The following is a 22,847-nucleotide window of genomic DNA, read 5'->3' on the forward strand; positions in this document are numbered from 1 at the left end:
GTTTTCATCATTATCCCGGCTCGGGTTGGAATCTGGGGCACGAGGCTTGCCCAGGCCGTTTGGGAAGCAGGCCATGAGCTAAAACTGACCTCAGGACCACGGGCAGGCCCAGCCTCCTGGCTCCGTCTGTTGGTGCCATCCCTTTCCAGCCTCCGCGCCGCAGCAGCAGAACCACGGCCACAGTCCTCTGCCCCCGGCAGCCTCTCACCCAGGCCTGGCTCCTCCACAGGGTCTGGCTCTGGAGCCCGCCTGCCTGCCTCCTCAGTAGGACGACCGTCCCCGTATCACAGGGAGCTGAACGCATAGTCAGACCTCCTGTCGCGTTCTGCCAGGGAGGGCAGCGTGTTCGTCTGCTGGGGTTGCTGGACACAGCGCCACAGGCAGGCGGGTTACACAGCAGTGGTTTGCTTCCCACAGTTCTGGAGGCTGAAGTCCAGGATCGAGGTGTCAGCAGGTCTGGCTTCTCCTGAGACCTCCCTGCTGGGCTCTGGGTGGCTCCCTGTGTCCTTGTGTGGTGGGCCCCCAGCCTCTGTTTCCGAATCCTCTCCCCCTATGAAGACATCAGTCACTTTGGACTTGGGCCTCCCGTTGTCACTTAGTTACCTCCTTAAAGACCCCGCCCAAGTACAGTGACGTTCGGACATACTGGGTAGGTTAAGGCTTCAGCGTGTGGATATCGTAGCACAGTTCAGCCATAGTCTCTGGGCTGTGCACCTTCACCCATGTGAATCCAGCCATCTGATCCTGCACCAAAAAGAACCAAGAAACCCACGATCTTTCAGACTGTGGGTGATTCCAGCCACCGCTGCAGTCGGTGGGTGTGTGGGTGCCAAGGAGGCTGGACAGGAAGGAGCCTGCTGACTCCATCAGCCTCGGCACCCTGGGTATAGCGTGAGGGTGTCCTGGAGCCACTGGGTGACTACTTCATCCGGTGCTCAACCAAGGAAATGGGATCAGGGTAACTTGGGCTCTGTGTGACATGTCCCTGCAGGCTGGCAGCGTCCCACCTCCCAGACGGCAGGGGAGTTGATGCCCTTGTTGGGAGATGCTGGTGGCCACAGATCAATGCCCCACCCCCGAGGGACCCTTCTGAGCACTGTCTGCAGGACCTTCAGGTGGTCCTTGGTGGCTCACGCCCCAGTTGACCTCCCCTCTCCCCTGCTCCACTTCCCTACTTGAAGGCCCTAGGCTTCCCTCTCAAATTAACTACCTGCACTCAAGTCCAGATCTCAGTGACTGTTTTTGGAGGAATCCAAAATTGTATAAGAACCCGCTAGGTGCGGTGGCACACGAGTATAACCCTGGCTACTGGGGAGGCTGAGATGGGAGGACGGCTAGAGCTCAGAGTCCCAAGGTGGACTGGGCAACAAGGCGAGACCCTGTCTCAAAAACACACACACAAATCATATTGGATGAGAACCTGCCCTCTGTAAGATGTGCTAAGGCAGGGGAATGGCTCCATAGGCCTTTAGGAGAACCTGCCGAGTTCAAAGGCACAGCTGCCAGTGCTGGGTGGCATGTGGGTTCTTCCAGACCATTCTGATCTGCCTGCCCTCATGTCACACTGCCACCGTGCTAACCTCTGTCGCCCTTACAGGTGATCGAGAAGAATCTGAGCGGCTGGTGGTACATTCAGATCGAAGACAAGGAGGGGTGGGCCCCAGCAACCTTCATCGACAAGTACAAGAAGACCAGCAATGCCTCGAGACCCAACTTCCTGGCTCCCCTGCCCCACGAGGTGGCCCAGCTCCAGCTGGGGGACGCAGCGGCAGTGGAGAACAACGTGGGCAGCGAAGCCATGGGCCCCTCCCGGCCCCTGCCTGATACCCCGCACGGTGCCCTCGACTCTGGGATGTCCTGGTGCAAAGACTGGAAGGGTGGGAAGGAGGCCCTGAGGAAGACGTCCGCAGACGCATCCTCATCGGCAGGCTACGAGGAGATCTCAGACCCCGGCCTGGAGGAGAAGCCCAGCCTCCCTCCGCGGAAGGAGTCCATGATCAAGTCGGAGGGGGAGCTGCTGGAGAGGGAGCGGCAGAGGCTGGAGCAGCTCCGCGGCTCCTCGCCGAAGCCTCCTGGCATGATCCTGCCAATGATTCCGGCCAAGCACTCCCCGGCCCGGGACGGCAGGAAGCCAGAGCCCAAACCTGAGAAAAGCAAGTTATTCCAGCTGAAGAATGACATGGGGCTGGAGTGCGGCCACAAGGTCTTGGCCAAGGAAGTGAGGAAGCCCAACCTCCGGCCCGTCTCCAAGTCCAAGGCTGAGCCCGAGGAGAAGCCAGAAGCCGTCCCCCAGAATCCATTCCTGAAGTCCAAACCTCAGGTCAGGCCCAAACCAGCTCCTTGCCCCAAGACAGAGCCACCTCAGGGCGGAGACCAAGTGGATATCTGCAACCTTAGGAGTAAGCTCAGGCCTGCCAAGTCCCAGGAGAAATCCTCACTGGACGGGGAGAGTGCCCTGGCTGCTGGGGGCCAAGACATGGCCTTCAGCCGAAGCTTCCTTCCAGGTGGGGAGGGACCTGGCCATGCCCAGGATAGGCCTGGCAGACAGGACGGACTCAGCCCAAAGGAGCTGTCCTGCAGAGCCCCCCTGCGGCCAGCCAAGACCACCGATCCTGGGCCCAAGAATGTGCCCGTCCCTGTCCAAGAGGCGACCCAGCAGAGACCTGTGGTCCCACCCCGGAGACCACCGCCCCCCAAGAAAGGCTCCTCCTCGTCTTCCTCCAGACCCCTCCCGGAGATCAGAGGGCCACAGCAGGAAGCCAGCGAAAGCAGGGCGGCTGCTGCCCCCGGCCGTGCCCTCCTCGTGCCCCCAAAGGCCAAACCTTTCCTCTCCAACTCCTCTGGGGGCAAAGGCGGGCTGGGGCCGCGGGCAGCCGGCAAAGCAGAGGACCACAGAGAGAGGGCAGCTGCGGCCTCCTTGCCCGACATCGACGGCCTGAAGGACTCTTTGTACGTGGCCGTGGCCAACTTTGAAGGAGACGAAGACACGGGCAGCTTCCAGGAAGGGACGGTGTTCGAAGTCCGGGAGAAGAGCAGCAGTGGCTGGTGGCTGTGCCAGGCCGTCAGCGGGGCCCCTTCCTGGGAGGGCTGGATCCCCTCTAACTACCTCAGGAAGAAGCCCTAGCGCCCTCCTGCCGGAGGCCCACTGCTGCCCACGTCCTCCCCACGTATTTAATGGCCTCTTAATTTATCCGACTCCACAATTCAGCTCCTCCCCTGGGAGGCTGGAGAGTGAGCGGCTGACCCGGAGCCGGGTCTCCCCCTGTGGTGGCATCCCAAAGGTGCACGCCACGGCCCCCGCTCCATGGGGGTCCTCGCCAGCACCCTGCCTTAACAGACCTGCTCCTCTTGACCAGTGGCGGTGACCCTCCCAAGCCTCCAGGATCAGCTCCTGTCACCAGGAGGAGTTCCACACTGGCTCCCCCATTGCCTGGAGAGGCACAGGACGGGGCAGCCTGCCCGGTCCACCATGACTTGCCCTGATTCTCCATGTTTCTAGAAGTCCAGGCGCTTTGCTCACTGTCTCCCAAATGCCTGGTGCCAGGAAGAGTGGTGACCGGTGGGCATCAGCTCCGTTGCCAGTCCCCAGGAAAGTGGCCTCTTCCCCGAGCCCCAGGCCCTCCAGCTTCTGAGGCCCCAGCAGATGCCTCTCTCCCAGGAGGGGCCTGGAGGTCCACCAGCCACCCTGCTCCTGTCTTCTGCCTTGGACCTGAGCAGCGCCACAGGCTGGCCCTGGCCCCAGCACGCTTCACTTCCTGCTGCAGGCTCTGCGCCACCTGGGGCTCTTCAAGGAGAACTCCTGTCCCCTGCTTGGGACATTTCATGTTTGTCTTCCTAGGACCAGAGGCTCGAGTTTGTCTGAGTAAGGGTCCCTTCACAAGCCACGCCCCTTGTGAGCACCGCCCCCTCCCCCAGTAGCCAACAGGTGCCAAATATGAGGTGGCACTTAGCCCTCATGGTTTAGTGCTCACAGAGACCTCCGTCACCAGGCCCATTCATAGATGAGGAAACTCAATTCAGCCAAGGACGTGCTAGCCAGGAAGAGAGCAAAGAGGATTTCTGACCAGGCTGCCCGAGTTCCCCCACAGGGAAAGGCAAGCCAGTAAGATGGAGGGGGCCGCCAGGAGAGGTGGCCCCGTGGCTTCCTTGTGGTGTGAGCAGGGGACGCCTGCTCCCCCACCTGATGTCCCTCCCAGGCCCCTGCAGCATATATAGCAGGCTGCCCGGAGGTGAGCAGCTGCTGCCCCAGCTTGGGGGGACTGTGGGGTCCTGATTGGCTGGCACAGACCCTATTCCCTGCTCCTGTGCTGGTGCCCCTGAGGGGATGAGGCCGATGGGACAGAGGGAGCTGAGGTGGCCTCTCCCCTGCCAGCCACAAGGGGCTCTGGTGGCTCACAGGCCAGCAGCCGGGTCCCTGCAGAACGAAGCATGGTGATTAGGAGCCCAAGAAGGAGGCAGGCGCCCAGGACCAGGCAGAGGCCGCCCGTCCCTCTCTGTCCCTCCCTGCCGTGGCTTCCTGCTCTCTCTGGCACATGGAGGAGATCTTCCTGTGTGTACACCCCAGGAGAACCAGGGCCACCTTCTACCGATTTGACTGAAGAGGCACCATTCTGCAGAAGTAGAATCGGGACCCAGGCTTTCCAGCTCCCATCCCAGAGATCTCTTCTGTGTGCCGGCTGCTGGTGTGTGACGAGAGCCCTAGAACCCAGCCCACTGCCCTGCCCTGCCCCAGAGACCTCCGGTGCACAGCGTTCACCTGCTGCCACGTCCCAGTGTCCCTCTGCTAGAGGGAATGCTTGCATCTACCTGCCGTGCCAAAGATCTGTGCAGAGAGCCTTCTTCTGCACCCCAGCCCCGGGCGGTACCCTGGGCTCTGGCCACTTCCACAGGCGTCCCACTCAGTCCACGGTGGCACGCCAGCCCTGCGTCCTTGGCTCAGCCTGAGCTCTCTCTTGCAGGGCTTGATTTGTGCCCCGACCTGGAGGAAGGTGGCAGTGCGGAGAAAGGGAGGTGGGAGAGGACCACCCCTATGTGAGGCCCTCCGCGTGGGAGGCCCAGCATGGTTTTCCTGCGGTTTGGACCCTGTTGATCACCCTGTTTGTGGAGCTGCTTTACGGGGTTGACTACCTTTCCAAAGACACAGCTGACTGGTTTTCTTTCTGACTCGCCTCTGGTTTCAGTGACACTTTCAGGCATTTTGTAAGCACCTACTGCGTCTCAGACGCTGGGTAGACCAGGGTGTGGGGGCTCCAACACAGGCTGTGAAGAGCTCCACGCTTTGTCCACTGAAGGAGTATCAGTGGCCTCGCATCCCTCTCCCACCGGGGTCAGCCAGTGGGACCAGACCTGCTCTGCCCTCCTGTGGGTACGACGTTTTCCTGCAAGTCAAAGAACTTGCCTTTTAGACTATTCTAGCGCTGACGGGAACTGTGGCCGTGGAAGCCCCTTCCTCCATGGTGGCTGTTCTTTGCTGGGGTCACCTCTGTGGCCTGAGGACTCCTGTGTCTGCTCACTGCTGCAGTGGTGGACATGCCCCCAGGCGACTAAGCTGCCTGGGTCTCTATGGCAGAGACCCTCCTCGCTGTTCTTGCTTGGGGACTTAGGTTTACGGTATCCCGGACGATGCTCACTAGTCTGGGAGCAACTGATGAAGCTTATGCAGAATTCCCTGGAGTCTTGGCCGGGAAAACATCTGGGGCCATCAACGACACCGTGCCACATACCAACAGGTCACCTCACCGGCTCTTCACCACGTCCCCTCCTTTATTCTCGAGACAATCCTGCAAGGGGAACAGGAGCCACTCGGTGCACAGCGATGCATGGAGGGTGGAGTCCCGTGCCCCACCTCATGCAATCAGTGCCTCACTGGGACTCAGGTGGGGGGGCTTGCTCTTCCTCGTGCCCTGACCTTCCTGCTCCTTCAGAGGTGAAATGTGCACTGGGCTCCCAGGGGGCCAGTCTCTGAAGTTAGCTGTCACCACCCCTTGGTCAAACATTTAAATAGGTCACAAGAGAAGTGCCAGCCAAGGGTGGGCACTGGTGGGTTTTTGCCTACTCACTTCCGCTCACTGCCTTGTGCCGGCCACTTTATCTTACAAGCTGGGGCAGATGTGCAGCTTGTCCTAGTGCCACCAAGTCTGAAAAAATCTGAATTTGAGAACCACCACTTGGTAAAACAGGATTTTGCTCCAATTCTCTGCTGAGAATCAGTCTTCACCATTTGGTGACATTGGCCTTTGTCCCAGGCTGAGACTTGGGGAAAGCTGAGCTCCAGCTCGAACCACTTTTCATGCCCCCACCCTCCTAGGAAACTGCTAGAGCCACACCAGGCTTTCAGGGGTCATTTGAGCCTCTGTCACAAGGTGCTGCATAGAGTACGTTTCTAGGGCAAAGTTCTTAGCCTTAAAGTGTTTCTGAGCCCCCAGGGATTTCAGTGCCAGGTGGAAAGTGGAGGAATGAATAGATGTGCCACACTGAAGGACAGGCGCCAAACTGCCCAGGACTGGGGAAGAATATTGGGCCGAGAATTGGACAGTACTTATTACTAAGTACTTATTACTAAGTGTAGTACTTATTACTAAGTGTCCACCCCTGAGTGGGCTACAGAGGAAACCACTCCTGCCCTCAAATAGTTGGCAGCTGACATGGTTAAGAAGAGGGCTGGGCGTGGCACGGTGTGGAGTGCCTGCCTGGCACGTGCGTCCCACCCCAGCACTGCAGCAGCAACCCCACAACCTGACTGCCCTCCTTCCACTGTGCCCACCTCTTAATGGGCACCTTGCAGCCTAGCCATGGGTGACCTCTTTGTCCCATCCTCTCAGGGCTCTTGTGTGCAGTGCAGACAGCCGTCCATACCTTAGACCAAAGATTCCCCAGCAGCAGCGGGACCTGGCCCAAGTGAGCAGGAGATGGGTTTGCAAGGAGGCCTGAGGGTGAGGGCACTCTGCTTCCCCTGGTAGGAACTGCTCCCACCTGGAGTAGGGTCCCCTGCAGAGCTGCAGAGGTCCAGCCAGGCTCCACCCCCTCACCTGCCCATGGACCACCCTCTGAGTGTCCTTCCGCAGCGGCTTCCCCTGCTGCATGGCCATCCTGCTCTGGTGCTAGCCTGCAAGGCCTCCAGCCCCCCGTGGCTCAACATTCCGCCTTCCTGATTTTGTCTCTCCTGCGAAGGAAGCCTTCTTGGCCCCAGAGAGGGGGCTCAGCCTCTTTGGTCCTTGGAAGGACCAGATCGTGCCATAGCCGGTGGCCTTTGCTTTCAATATTGAAAAAAAAAGGCCCCGGGGCTAACATAGCAGTAGCAATTCTAATGCAATGGAGGGTTCTAGTCTACCCCAGCTTGCCTGGCTGTGCCTTGTGCCCAGTAACTAATAGCACCCCACTGGGTAACTAGTAGCACCCCACTGAGACAGGACCTTGAGTTACAAGCCACGCCTTCTGCTCCAGGAAGCCTCAGGTCACTAGGTCACTTCTCATCCCTCCAGGGCTCTGGGCAGCATTGCCGCAGCTGGTGGGACGATGCTGGGGATCCCTGGGTACCTCAACACCGCCCATACCCTTGTGGAAAAGTGACAGGTTCCTTCTGACACAAAAGCAAACACTGAGTGTCTGATGTGAGGGGCACCTAGCTGTAGCATGCAGAGACTGTCACCTGACCAGTAGGCTTGTTCTTTGGTTTTTGTTTTTAATAAATAAAAAGTGCTTGACTGGTTTCAAGCCTCGCTGTGAGAATGACGTGTCTGGGTTTTATTGGGTGAAGGGTGCATGGCTTCCCACCCCGGCATCTTGTCCTGTGCAGGCTGCGCTGGGGTGTTGTCCAGACTTGGGGTGCCTCCTTTCTGGGCCCTAGGGTGCCTTCTTTTAGCTACAGTGTCCACAAACCCGGGGAAAGTGTCCTCTTATTTGCTGGCTCCCAGCTGTTCCCAACTCTGCCTAAAGATGACAGCTTCCCTGTGGAGGAGTCTTGACCGCTCTCTGGCCTTGTCTGCTGCTGGGCAATGCCACGTGCCATGGGAGATGGAGCGTGTAACCAGATCCCAGCCTCGGGGACTGCTTGAGGAAGCCACCTGCTCCCAAGCAATAGAGGGTACAGGCTGATGTGGGTTATTTTATTTTATTTTTTACAAGGGTGCTTAACCACTGAGTCACAACCCCAGATATTTGTATGTATGTATGTATGTATTTATTTATTTGTTTATTATTTATTTATTTTGAGACAGGGCCTTGCCCAGTTTCTGAGGCTGGCTTTCAACTCGCGATCCTCTTGCATCGGCCTCCCAAAGCCCACCAGGATTACAAGCAGGCATAGTAGCTAATGTGTATAATTTTGCAATGGCAAAGTCAACCCCAAAGGTGGAACTCCCCAGTCACAGGTGAATCTTTGAACAAAATGACAGTGCCACCCATCTTCTAAGGAAAAGAGGAAAACCAGCAGAGACCCCGGATGGTGGACTGCAAAAGGGGTTCACAGCTGGGCACAGTGGCCCACGCCTGTAATCCCAGCAGCTGGAAGGCTGAGGCAGGAGGATCAAAAGTTCAAAGCCAGCCTCAGCAACTTAGCAAGGCCCTAAGCAACTCAGTGAGGCCCTGTCTCTAAATAAAATATAAAAAGGGCTGGGGGTGTTGCTCAGTGGTTAAGCACCCCTGGGTTCAATCCCCTGTACCAAAAAAATGGGGCTGGGGGCTTCACATACAACAACAGAGACACCTTAGAGAGGAATAATGGCCATTAAAATGCTGATCTCTGTTCCCTTAAGGAGGAGGGAAGCGTGTGGCCCAGCCCCTGGGAGCAGGCTGAGATCAGACTGAGCGCAGAACAGGACGGCCAGAGCCGTGGACTGCTGGGGTGGCTGGGGGGCCACCTGCCCTTGAGCAATGGGGCGGGAACTGTGGGGGGAGGGCTCCCCTTCCCCTCCGGGGGCTGTGAGCACCACCCCCAGCCTTCCTTCAGGTGGCGCCTGGGACAGACACACACCATGCCCAGGCCTGCTGTTCCAGAAAAGCCAGGGCCTCTTGACCCAGCCGTCCACCCTCGCACCTGCCAGTCCCCCTTGCCAAGGGCCATGGGTGTCTCTGGGTCCAGGATCTAGGCCACGGGACCCTCTTCTTACAGCACAGCCTCTTTCATGCCCTTTCTTTCTCTCCCAGTGTGGCTCTTCCGCCTCTCGTAACCCAGGCTGCCCGGTCAGTGGCCCAAGAGTCCATGGCCATCACGATCTACCAGGGAGCTTGTCAAAGCAGATTCCCAGGCTTAGCCCCCCAAAAGTCAGAATCAACAGGAATCGGCATCCCCGAGGAGCAGGTTCTGAAGAAGGGCTCCACTCCTTGAGAGGACGAGCCATCGAGCAGCCCCAACCTGGTGTGACCCGGTGTGTGATGAAGACGGTCACCATCAGCACCGCCACTGTGGTCTGGGCATTCACCGTGTTCTGGGCCTGTGAGGCACGGAGCGAGCACTGACCTCGTCTCAAGCTTCCTTGGCAGGGTCACCATGCTAGAGGCTCGGTCCCCAGCGGGCAGTGCTGAGAGGAGGTGGGCCTCGCAGGAGGTCCCCGAGAGGGAGTTGTGCCACGCCTCTCACACCCGCAAGCAGGGGCCTGTACTGGACCCCAGGTCCACATAGCCCATCTGTGGGGTCTCTGATCCTACAGCCAACCCCCTGCACTGAGTCCCTCCAGACTGTTGACCAAAGCACACCTCTGATTAGAATGACCTAATTATTCCCTGGGCTTAAAAACCTTATTAAAAAAAAAAAAAAAATACTTCCCAACCCTAACTGTAATTAAAGAAAAAGATTTAAATTTGTTGAGGACATGATGTTAGTTGGATACCTTAAGATGATCTCTTATAAACATCACCACACTTCTTCCAATTGGGAATTATCATACCCATTTTAGGAATGAGGAAATTGGTATCTTGAGAGATTAAGCAATTTACCCACAGTCACAGCTACTAAGAGGAAGAACGTGGAACTATAAATCCAAAGGCCATTACCTTGACAGTTCCCAGATCCATAATCTTTCCACTCAGCATTTCCCAAAGTGTGTCCAGAACAAACGCCAATTAGTGTTCTGAAATAATCGTTTCATGGACACATTAGATGAGAAATGCTGTATTAAATAAGGTTCAACAGTGTCTTTATGGCAGATCTTATGTAAACATAAGCAGCCTCATGTAATTAAACGCAGTGTGAATGTTACTCTTTACAGTGATTTATATTTACATGTTAGCTTTGCCGTCACTGTAACAAAGTACCTGAGAAAAACAACTTAAAAGAGGAAACACTTATTTTGGCTCATAACTGCGGAGATTTCAGTCCATGGTCATTTGGTTCTGTTCTTTCTGGGCCTGTACTGAGACAGGATATCAAGGCCAGAAGAGTATAAGGGAAGCTACTCACCTCACAGTAGCCGGGTAGCAGAGGGTGGTAGCCAGGGACAAGAAAGAGTCCCAAAGGCACACCCCCAAGGACCGACTCCCTTCCACTCTGTCTCCTACAGCGTCTACTACTTCCTAATAGTCCACAGCCAGAATCTGTCCATGGATTAATCTGCTGATGAGGTCGGAGCCTTTATGATCCGTCCCTTCCCAGGAGCCCCACCTCTGAACATTGCCACGTGGGGGACCAAGCCTTCAACACATGAGCCTTGGGGGAACATTCCAGATGGAAACTCTAACAGGGTTTATGTATATTGGCTTTCTCAAATGTACTGGCCCCCAAATCATTCACAGAGCCTCTCACGGGAGCAAGACCTCCTATTGTAAACCCTGGGAAGTATCCAGGTTCACACTTGAGTCTGCCCTGAGTTCAGTCTGAACCCCGACCCCCGCCTGGCCTGATGCTTCACCCCAGTCCCTGCTGTCACGCCCCTCACTGCCCATGAGCTCCAGTGTCACCATTAGCACTTCAGGGAGTGCTGGTGGACAGGGCTTCTTGTGCTGCTGGTCTACCCTGGAGCCGCCCCTGGACTTTCCCACAGTGAGGCTGCCCCATGCGGGGGGGCTCTGGGACACTCCTGCCAGGAAGGGAGTTTTTCTTCCTCCCACACAGTTTTCCTTAAGGGACCTGTAAATTAGAGACAGTGTCCAGTGCTTCAAGCTAATGAATCATCTAGTGATCCAGAAGTTCCTCCAATTACTATGTCCTCTGACCCCCGTCCCCCTGGTGGGGCTTCCCACGGTCATCTGCAGTGCAGGACGAGCAGCCGTCTTCCACGTCTGCCCTGCGACCTCGTCGCAAGAGCTCTTGGAGGACCTCAGGATCTCTGCACAATTACGTATTTAATGTGCATATAAAGTACATGAACCAACGGACATGGGGAATATCGTCAGGTGGGACACTTGCGCCTCTGGCACGGTGGTCTCCTCCCTGGAACAGGGCTCCATTAGAGCAGCTGTCCAGCCCAGTGTGTGTCCCCGAGGAGGAGGGGGAGGAATTCTCTAGATGGTCGATGTTTAGAGAGCTGGGAGCTGGGCATGCACGGCTCAGGTTTGCCCTCTCCCGTCTGGGGTCAGATGTCCAGGGAGCACACACTGTCCTCGGCAGGAGCCTTAGTATAAAAGGGCCTCAAAAGGGTGCCCCCGAGGGCCAATGGGCATGTCTGATGCTGGATTTCAGGCTCAGGAACCCCATGGCTGCTGCAGGCCATGCCTGGTCCAGATTCTCCCTGCACCCCTTCAAGAATCAAGTTGACCTTTTGTTCACATCTCCCTGATCTCCCTGTTTCGAACCCAGGCAGAAGGAGGGAGAGAGCCCTTTCAAAACTGTCAACAGCTTCTGATTGGTAGCTGATTTGTTATAGAGGATGATAAGATATTCAAAAGTTAATGTGTCTAAAGGAGAAACCTAAACCAAATAATGAAATAGAGATTACAAATATAATGAGGGGCTGGGGTGAGGCTCTGTGATAGAGCACTTGCTCAGCGTGTTCTAGGGCCTGGGTTCCATCCCAGCACTGCAAAAATCAGTCACATCAATGACACATACGTGTGTGTGTGTGTGTGTGTGAGCTAGTATGCAGGGGGGCTTGTCTTCCATGCCCCCTGGGATCCACGTTATAAACCCTGACCGAGGAACAGATAGACAGGCACTGGTGGTCAGACCTGGGTTTGAATCCTGGCTCTGAGATCCCTTGGCTTCTGTGAAATTCAGTGTCCTTAGGCATGAGACGGGGACGACAGTGCCCTTCCCAGAGTTGTGAAGGCTGATGAAGGCTGATTGCCTAGCTCACAGCAGGCACTCCTAATAGCACTTAATAGTCCTTGTTTCTATGAAGAGCAGAAGTAGAGATGGACAGTCTTCAAGTATGTCCATCGCCTTGCCCAGGAATTGACAAACAGTTGCTTGAAGGGTCGGCTTGTAAATATTTTGGGCTTTGTAAGTCAAGAGCAAAACCAGAGGGTTACGCAAGCCCTTGCATAACTGTTCAGAAAGCAGCCGTTTGAAAATGGACAGCCCGTTCCCAGCTCTGTGGAAAATCACGCAGCTGGATGGATTAGCCCCGCTGCCCCCGGCCACTGCCCCAGCCCAGGGCACACGGACCTTCCATTTTGTTACTTTTTCCTGAAATGAAAGTGTTTCCGGAGTGTGTTCATGGGACCTCCATTCCTCCAGATGACCAGACACAGTGTTCAGTCCACTTGGCAGACGCTTGTGGGAGGACCCTCTGAAGCCCCCTCCTTGGAGTCCCGTGTCCCCACGGGCACATCAAAGAATCCTGTGGTAAGTAAGCTACTTCACCTGGCTGAATCCATGGCTTCCAGGACGTATTGGCCACAGAATCTTCTCACCCACAGAACATACTTGGGGGAGTACTGTAGTCGATCCTAAATTTAAATCGTTGTTCAGAACGTCACTGTATGGAATTGAGTCTGTGCCCCTGAGCACGAGTTGCAGGGGTCAGTGTGGGCACATGTTGGTTCCCATCCTCAGCAGAGTAACAGGCCCAAGTGGAACTTCGGCGTGGAGAGGCCTTCAGATTTGCTGGCTTTCCTCCCTGTGCTCACCTCAGGACCATAAGGATGCTCACCTGGAGAGCCCTGAGGATGTCCCTTGGAGAGAATGTGGCAGCTACTTGGCAGACTTGGAGGAGATCTGAGGACTGGCCAAGTCCCTGCTGCCGTCGAAAACCTGGTGTTGAAAATCAGGATCCATACTAGTGTCTGTTGTGTTCTGCTGCCTTTCCTATCCTCTACTATCCCCCCTCCCTTCCCCTCCCCTCCCCTCTTCTCTCTCTACCCCCTCTACTGCAATGGATGTGTAACTGATGTGATTCTGCAATCTGTATACGAGGTAAAAATGGGAGTTCATAACCCACTTGAATCAAAGTGTGAAATATGATATATCAAGAACTATGTAATGTTTTGAACAACCAACAATAAAAATTTAAAAAAAAAAAGAAGAAAATCAGGATCTGCCCGTTCCCTGCCCCCCACCCCCATAGTAGTAAAGACTGAACACCTGAGAGAGAGGGAGAGAGAGAGAGAGAGAGAGAGATTCTTCCATAGAAGAGGGGGTCCAAAGATTTCAGGTTTTCTGTCTTCTCGTGCCCCCTCCTCCCATCCTGCCTACATGACCAGAAGGACAGGAAGGGATTGCAGGGGGGCAATCGTTTGTGTTGGAGAATGGGACCCCTCCCTGCCCTGTAGGCTGCTAGCAGCCAGGTGGTGGGAGTGTTATCTGCCATTTCCTGTCCTTTGCCCTGTCTCACTGTGAACATGGATTTGCTGAACTACTTTTATTGTACTTTTTTTTTGGGGGGGGGAAATAGGAGGGTTCCAGGAATTGAACCCAGGAGTGCTTAACCACTGAGCCACATCCCCAGTCCTTTTTATTTTGTATTTTAAGATGGGGTCTCACTAAGTTATTTAGGGCCTCACTAAGTTGCAAGTTGCTGAGGCTGGCTTTGAACTTGTGATCCTCCTGCCTCAGCCTCCTGAGCTGCTGGGATTACAGGCGTGCACCCCCGCCCCTGGCAGAATCCCCACACTCTGGAATGGGGACTGTAGCTCAATGGTGGAGCACCTGCCCAGCACTCCAAGCATCACAAAAACTAGAAAAACAACCAAAGAAAAGGATGTTCCCATTCCCACAGGAAGCCTTGCCCAAGTTGGGACACCCGGGGATGGGCAGACTCCCCGAAGCCAAGTCTTGTTGCCGCTGGCTGCATCCCTTCCCTTCCTGTAGAAGCCTCCTCTCAGGCAGAGGGGAGCACAGAAGTTTCCTGTACCTTCTGGATGCCAAAAACTGCCAGGATCATGGAGCCCAGTCCCACACAGCAGTGCCGTGTGGGGACACCCAGAGCAGCTCCTGGAACTTCATTTTTACACCAAAACTAGCCACGGGAGGAGCCGGTGGGGGGAATAGAGACCTGAGCACTTTGGCCGTCATGCTTTTTACTGTGTTCATATTAAAACACGCAGGAAGAGGTCACGCAAGGGGCTACAAACCGCACCTGAATTTTGAAGATAAAACTTGAGACAAAAGAAACGTTGGCTTCCCTGGGCTGCTGAGGCCAAGCCAGGCCCCGGAACCCAGGAAGGAACTGAGAACAAGTCCAGTTCATCATTCTGCTGAGGCTCCACCCGCTAGGTGCCACCCCCTCCCCCCCCCCCCCCCCGGGTGCCTCGGTCCCCCACGTGCCACAGCCCTGGGCTCAGCACCAGCCCCAGCCTGGTGCCCCAGGGGCTCAGGGAGAGAGCAGCCCTCAAGCGCTCCTTGCAGGGTGGACAGGAAGGAGAGAGGCAGGTGGCCAAGCAATTCCTGTTTCTCGAAGCTTCTTCCTCCTCTGGCCACCTGGGGGGAGCCCCTCTGTGAAGGGCTGCCGGTGTTTCGTTGCCTTTTTGTTTCAACCCTCAGTAATTTTTTATCTGTAGGAAGCGAGATGGAGAATGTCTGGATGCCCGAGGTGAACCTCAAATATTCAGAATCAGGACTGGGGAACGGGGAGGCTGAGGTCCAGCATTCAGGGACCAGCATCCCCTCCCGCCCCTCCCCCGCCTCATAGGTTCAAGGAATGGGGCAGGGCGCCCACCTCGGCTCCAGACAGATAGACATCAGTGTCCTCGTCACTTCTGTAAGCATGGACTGTGTTCCAGGCCTATCGGCTCTTCACACGTGTGGCTGACGTCATCCTCAAAATGCCCCAGGAAGGCACTAGGCCCAGGCAGGTGAACGTCAGGCTGCAGCCCACATAGCCAGTGGGCACCATCATGGCCCCCACAAGACACACCTGCCCTCCGGGTCCAGTCGTAGGACAGCAAGCAGCTTTGTTGGCAGCAGGGAGAGCGCGGGCACTCCCTTGAAGACAGGTAGCTTCAGCCCGTGGGGCAGGGGGGCAATGTGCCCCCTTCAGAGGCCAAAGCCAGTCCTACCCCCCAGCAGTGAGTCAGCTGGGCATGCCTTCTCCAGGGGGTCCAGCGTGCCTCCTCCAGGGGGTCCAGTGTGCCTCGCTGAGCCCCCTTGGCCACTCAGGCCCTCCCAGCAGAGGGACCCCGAAGAGAGTCTTCCCAGGGGCAGAAATGCCTCAGAAGAGGGAGCTGGGCCCAGAGCCTGGGGGGACAACCAGAAGCTTCTCTTTTCATGCAGGAGGGCTCAGGATCAGCCATCTCATTTCTGGAACCTTCTCTAGGCCTGGTGTGTTGCTGGGAAGACAGAGAAGTTCGTAGCATGGCCAGGAAGCCTCGCCTGCAAGTCACCACAGGTGATCTGGGAGGCTCATGAGGGAAAGTCTGGAGAAGATGTCTGAAGGGGTGAAGGCTACAAAAGTTGCCCAGAGGGCGGAACCTAAGGTAAGGCTCCCACATCTCCAGCAAAACCACCGCACGCCTCACCCCCGTGCCACCTTCACTGACCAAGTTCTTCTAACTTAAATCCGTTTCCTTAAACACGTTCATGTCCATGATAACACCTGGAAAACTTTGTTAATTGTCCATAAATAGAACTTGCTCTAAGCTGGGTACCGTGGCGCGGGCCTATCATCCCAGCACTCAGGAGGCTGAGGCAGGAGGATCGAGAGTTCAAAGCCAGCCTCAGCAAAAACCGAGATGCTCAACAACTCAGTGAGACCCTGTCTCTAAATACAATACAAAACAGGGCTGGGGACATGGCTCAGAGGTTGAGGGCCCTGAGTTCAATCCCTGGTACAAAAAAAGAAATAGAAGGTATCTCTAAAAGTAAATGCATTTTTGAAAGAGAAATGGGACCGTGAGTTCCAGCCAGGTAGAGTTAGTTGCCGACTAAATATTCCTCATCGGAGGCCTGCCCCTGCTCTTGCACACTCTCTCTCTCTCTCTCTCTCTCTCTCTCTCTCTCGGGAGAGAGAGATTAGTCCACATTAAGGAGGCAGCAGAGACAAGCTAGCACCAACCTGGGGGTTTATACTTCATTAAAGCAGAAGAACCGCAAGAGCCCTGGGGACGGTGCCCATGTGCGCACTGTAACTCGGGGCCGCGTCGTGCCTTGAGAGTCCTGCCGTCACCTTTCCTGAGCTTTTTAAAAGACCAGATCCTCTTGAATGAGTTCGCTGGGCCTCGGGGTCCCAGGACAACTCACCAGCCCCCAGACACGATGGGAAATGTGAGCGATGGTGGACGTGGCACTCTGCAAGTCTGCAGCCGGGAGCATGAAGTCCCTGTCATAATCGCAGGGTGACAGGAGACCAAGGCCACCCCACTGGGCCACCTTTTCTGGAGCTAGAAGTGCTCGGGGAGTTCTCTGGTGGAAATGCTCTTGATTTTTAACTGAAATTCCTTGACCTTTTTCATAACACCACTGCATCCTGATAAAATTGAGGCCTTTGTGTGAAAGGAACAAAAGGGAGAATTCTCTACAGGACTCCAGCTCTCAGCACTTGCGCTCGGATTCTGATTTTGTGTGTCCGTCACCCCCAGCGGACTGGGAACCCTCTGGCAGGGGTCTCATGTCACTTTTCTTTTTCTTTTTTTTTTTTAACAACATATTTTTATTTTTAACTGACACATAGTAATTGTACCTGTTTCGGGGGGACATTGAGGCATTTTAATGCATGTATCCAACATGGACTGATCAAATCAGGGTAATCGGCACATCTGTCACCTCCGACGTTTGTTATTTCTTTGTGTTGGGAACATTCAAACTCCCAAGACCAGGTGTGGTGTCCCACAGGAGGCCAAGGCAGGAGGATCACAAATTCAAGGTTGGCCTCAGCAACTTAATGGAACCCTGAAGTCATACTGCTTGTAAGTCGCCGGCAAAAACTTCACCTGGGACCCACGTGTTCAGCCCGTGCTCTTAGCTTCTGTGCAGACTCTGTGTTCGGTGCCTCAGGGGGAATCGGAGCCCGAACCTTGCTCTGGCCGTCAGTGTAGTCATCCTCTCCCAGCAGACTCTTGATTAGGGTTAAACAAGCCAGGCCCGTAGGCTTTCAACAGCTCCGTGTCCCCGGTGTCCGTGGCATGTCCTCAGCTGCTTCTCTGAGGCCCTTTCTTGGTCATGGTGAAGATGCATTTTCTGTGTTCAATGCTGCAGGGCCCCAAAGCTCCTGCTCTAAGTGATCCGCATACTCGTATCTAGGGGTGTCTCAGCGACAGGAACTTTCAAACTCTTGGGAACCGTATACCTTTCTTGGCATCTAAATTCCTTCAGGTGTCCCTAGAGGACTACCTCACTGTTCCTAATAGAGCCTCCCTATCTGCTGTCCACCGATCACACGAAGCCTTCAGTTGAAAACTCATCACCACATTAAAAAAAAAAAGTAAGGAAGAAAATTTGCCAAGATACCCTTCCTCTGGAAGGCTCATCAAGGATGTTGGGGACACTTGGGTCCTGCTCACTGAGGTCTCCCAGATGCCTCTGTAGCAGTCTGTCCCCAGAGCAGCAGAGCATGACACATATTTACAGGAGGAATGAATGAAGGGCCGGGAGTAACGTGAGGGGACAGTTGGTCCCCACTCACCCTGGACTGACCAGTTTCTAGGTGGGTCTTATTTCTCTTTTGGTTTCACGGTTACTACGGATTGAACCCTGGCTCCCTGCTTACTAGGCAAGCGCTCTGCCACTGAGCTGCCCCCACCCCGCCCTCATGTTACCTTGTCTCCCGAGGACCCGGGAGGAGACCGCACACTGTAGTGCACGGGGATTGCTGTGTGAATGCCCCCCCCACCCCGGCAGGTTGCTGGGAGAAGAAGAGTAAAGTCAGATGCCCTCTGTGCTTCTGATTTATGTCTCCTTAATGTGAGGCAGTGGACATGGGAGTTCAAATGAATTCAGACATGAGATTTAGCCTGAAAAATGAGGAATAGCTACTATGATAGGGTCGGGTGGGGCGTGCAGTGGGGGGTGTGAGCTGGGGGAGGTGGGAGTGCATGAGCTATGCGGGGATTGGATTGGGGGGTAACGCTTTACACAGAACCGGGCTCTGGAAACGCTCAGCAGATGGTAGTCTCATTATTATTGCTGATGTCGATTTATTTGATGGAATCAGCTTGTATCCAATTACCCCACAACTACGTGCATTAAGTAGCAAGCTGAGTGTCCCTTATCCCAAAGCTTGGGAGCAAAAGTGTTTTGGAGGTCTTTTCAGATTTGGGGCTATTTGCGTCTACATAAGGCCATATCTTGGAGACGGAGCCCAGGTCTTAACATGAAATTCATTGTTTCACATACACTTTATACATGCAGCCCGATGGTAATTTTAAATATTGTTAATCGTTTTGTACGCGACACAGTTTCACAGTGTGGAATTTTCCACTGGTGGCATGATGTTGGCACTCAACGCGTTCAGGATTTTGGAGCATTTCAGATTTTAAATTTTCAGATGATGGATGCTGAATCTGTGTGCACACACACACAAATTGTCAGATATTCGTGTTTATTTGTGGACATTTTGCAGCTTGAGCTGCCTGTGATCTATTTTCTTCTCTTCAGGTAGTATCCCCCCATTTTCCTTTGAGGACAACCTTTTCTCTCTGTGTTAGTCCCTGTGGTTTGGACGGGGCTGGCTTCACTCCTTATGCCAAGCATGGGCACGTGACCTAGCCCTGGCCAATGAGGGCAGCCCAGTCTCTTGGCTACAGTAAGTGGCTCAGTTATGGGCTCAGGACCCAGGCCGAGCCAATGGACTTGATCCCAGGACCTTTGCTGGAGATTTTGAGGAAGAAATTTTTTTTTTTTTTCCTGCTGGATCTACAGAACTGGCAAAATGTAGCCTGTAAATCTGGTGACCATATTTGTCATCCACGGCCAAGCTTGCCTGAGAACAAAGCCTAGTACTAAAGTAAGGCAGTAGTACCAAAGTAGGAGAATTTGGGTGACACTGTTGGAGACTAGATCGAGCTGTGCCTGTAGGCTGCCCAGGGAATCAGGGAGCTTTTTCCTTAAGTCAGTTTGCATTGAGTTGCTATCACTGGTCACAGAAGAGTCCTGGTAAACATGGGGGCTCAGAGACTAGGTTGCCTTCCACCATCTGGATTGGACCTACTTAGATGTGATGAGTTTTACTAATTCATTTCAACGACTGAGCTCTAAAGGCATCATGGGAGATCTGGGGGAAGCAGGGACCTGGAATGAGGTCCATCTGCATGGCCTGGGTCCTGAGCCCACGACTGAGCCTCTTGCTGTGGCCAGGAGGCTGTACTGCCCCTGAGTGGCCAGGTCTAGGTCACATGCCCATGCTTGGCACCGGAGAGAAGCCAGCCCCTCCCAAGCCACATCTCACAACTGAACTCGAGGCTCACTTCTAGAAGGGAACATAGACAAAGTCACTCTACTTTGCTGGCGTGTCATGATACATGCTGTCATAGAGAGACTGTGACGCAGTGGGACAGGGGCCCCAGGAAGATCAAGCCTGCCTCGGGACGTGCCTGTGGGTGCTTCAAGGTAAGATGATTTGCATTTGCCGGTGTCCTATGACCTGGGCCCCAGACACAGGACTCCTGCTTCACGGATCTTAGTCACACACGGGTGTAGTCCTTCAGTGACGGCCTGACATTCCCCGTGCAGGGTGAAGCATTGTTACTACAGACCCTTCCGAGGTCACCTCGAAGTCTCCTTCCACACACAGCCCAGGCACAGTGAGGGGAGCCTGGAGGGAACAGAGTCCCCTCCCCCAGGTCCCTGGAGAGGGGCACAGCACCCAGCTGGGCTCCATCCTGCCGTGGGGGGTGAGAGGTCACTGTGGAGGGGCTCTGGGGAGGGTCCACGTTCACCGTTGCTTGCTTTGGAAAGCAGCGGACACTCCGGGCCTTTCTCACCAGGGCTGATCCTGTCCCTCACCCCGGCTGTGCCTTGGCCCTTCACCTGCCACATCAGGGGTTGGCACCCAGGCACCGTTCCTGGGTGCTGAGGAGACGAAGTGAGCAAGACGGCGCCAACCCGCGGTCAAGGGAAACTCAACTCCAACAGGCCCAGTGGCAACACCATTAAAATCACTGACAGGAAACTGAAAATCTCCAGCGTGGAGACAGCATAGCCAGACCCAGCTCTGGGGACCCAGCTCCGGGGACTTCAGGGCTTGATTCTTCCTCTTTCTCAGTGTGATTTCTTGGGTTGGCTTTCCACTCAAGCGCACCCACCTGATGGAAATTCGCCCTGATTTTTCCCCTTATGGAGGCTCCAAGCAGGTCCTCATTTACTTCCTCCCCAATCCATGAGCAGAGGAGAGAGGAGATGCTTTCTTTTAAGTTTTTGTTTTAAAAAGAAAGTCCTAAATCTGTCTCGTGTTGGCCAAATGGGCCACACCCCGTCCTAAAGCAATCACGGGCTTGGAGCTCGAGTCTGGGTCTTAGGACAGCCCTGGCCCCCACTAGCCCCTAAGATTCTCAGGTGGGAGGAATCGGTTCTTCCAGGGGGATTCAAGGCGCCACCATCCAGTGTGCAGGCCCCCCGGGTCGTGCGCTAAAGCCTAGGCTCCTCCAGCAGCTGCACTAAGTCCAGGCACAATGCGGGGCTGCACGGAGCCAGACAGAAGACTCTGACTTTTAGGTTTGCTTCCACGTACCCAGAGAAGAGCCCACCTCTTGCAGACTACAGAGAAAAGTCACAAGCCACCACAGCATCTCTTGGGAGCCAATGACATCTGTTCCAATTATCTGCTTAACCGGCAACTATCTGAACTGTCGTTGGGCCTTTTGAAATGTCCCGGCTGCCACATCAGGAGAGCGACCCTGGCTGTAGTGACAGGCCTCCTGTGTGGTCACCTCCCGAGCATTAATGACCGGCGTGGCCTTCCGTCCTCCGTGGTGACAATGCCCATCGCCTCCCAAGCTCGTTCCCTTGATGAAAGGATGAAACCAGGTCCTTGAACTTGGAAGCCTCCTTGCCATGGCTCCCCAGGAGGTGGGGAAAGTCTCCATGGATGGGCGACAGGGACCAGCCTGCCTGCCAGCTGCAATAATGTCACAGGGCTTTTTAAATGGCTCCACGTGTTTGTGTTGGCCACCCTGGTAGTTTGAAGAGTCTTGGTCCCCTGTTCCCTCTCCCTGTGTCCACAGCCTGGGACTTTGCACTTTCTCCCCATCCCCTGACTTGAGACTTGGCCAGTAACTTGCTTTGGCCAACGGGTGTTGTCGAATGTGACTCTTCAGAGGGCTCAGCCTGGTGCGGCTCCCTGTGCCTTCTGTGCCAGCTCCTTAACCCTGCGGAGAGCATATCCCGTCCGCTCCCCTAGACCACGGGGCTGAGAGACAGCCAGGCAGCCTGGACTCCACCCTGGGCCTGGAGTGACGTCCATCAACCCCACGGATATCAGTCAGCCCGAGGACCTGGAGACACGAGGTCACGCCTCTCTTGGAAATAATTACAAACATGTGATAATCCAAAGAGCAGGTTCATCTGGGTTTTCCTGTGACACGTGCCTCCTTTGCTGTCCTGCGTGGTAATTGCTTAAGGAAACACTTGGGAGTGAGTCACACACATCAGGCCTGTCCCCCTAAGCTCGCCAGGCTGTTTGGCCTGAGCGCAAGGACGTTCTCTGTCAGAGTCACAGAGCAGCCATAAACTTTAGGAAATCCCGTTATTTTTCTGCTCTTCCATTCACACTCTGTTCTTATCCATTGACCCAGTGATATTCCTCTTCATCTCCTAACTGGGGGCAGTTCTGTCTTTTGACCTTAGTGACCTTGGTATATGTATGAACACAGACCCTTCCCCTCCTTATTGCTGAAGGTCCCCATCCAGGTTGGCCCCCGGCCTCCTGCTGGGCTCTGTTGTGTCTCCCCAGTAGGAACGCAGCACAAACGCGTCCTGCCCCCTCGGGGGACACGCTTGGGGGCTGGTGAGGCCCGTGGTCCCACTCTGGGTCATCTGGTAGAAGTACTGTCTGTTTTTTTCTTTTGTATCCTCACTATTTTTTCTCTTGCAACAGGTGATCTGCGGGGAGCTATTTTAAGATAATGTAACAATCCGGCTCCACTTCAAAGTTTCCCTCACATATTTGGCGTCCCTGGATGATTTCTGTCGGACCCAATCTGACTTCTATGGTTGAAAAATGACGGTTTTCCAACCCAAGTCTTCCTCCCCTGTGCTCCCCCTGAGGCTCAGCACTCCCCGCCAGCCTGAGCCCCCCCTTCCACCCACTTATCTGTCCACTGTGGACCTGTGTGTTCCCATCATTCCCACCGATTTATAATTTGTCATTGTCCCTAATCATTTTGGTGCTCGGATTGTCCTTGTTTGGGCCAATGAGAGCCCCTTCTAGCTGGCTCCTTGTCCCTGTGACAAATGCTCTTTTCTTTATTTTTATTTTTTTTATTTTAGTCCTTCCCTGTTCTGTGGCATAACAGGTGCCTCAGGCCCATCTTGAACTTCCCCTCCTCCAGCCCTGGGTGCTGCCATTTCTATAAGGAGTCCTGGTCCTCGCAGTGGGGATGGTATC

General features: G+C 54.8%; 1 protein-coding gene across 1 annotated transcript in view; it reads left to right on the plus strand.

Moving 5' to 3' along the window:
• Positions 1-7,728, plus strand: part of Sh3pxd2b (SH3 and PX domains 2B) — a 75,785-nt gene extending 68,057 nt beyond the window's left edge. The window contains exon 13 of the mRNA XM_027938754.2: positions 1,598-7,728. Coding sequence (XP_027794555.2) covers positions 1,598-3,124 — 1,527 coding nt within the window. The 3' untranslated portion in view covers positions 3,125-7,728. The remainder of the gene's footprint in view (positions 1-1,597) is intronic.
• Positions 7,729-22,847: the final 15,119 nt, after the last annotated feature.

Source organism: Marmota flaviventris, chromosome 5 (genome assembly GCF_047511675.1).
Source record: "Marmota flaviventris isolate mMarFla1 chromosome 5, mMarFla1.hap1, whole genome shotgun sequence".
Taxonomy (NCBI): Eukaryota; Metazoa; Chordata; class Mammalia; order Rodentia; family Sciuridae; genus Marmota; species Marmota flaviventris.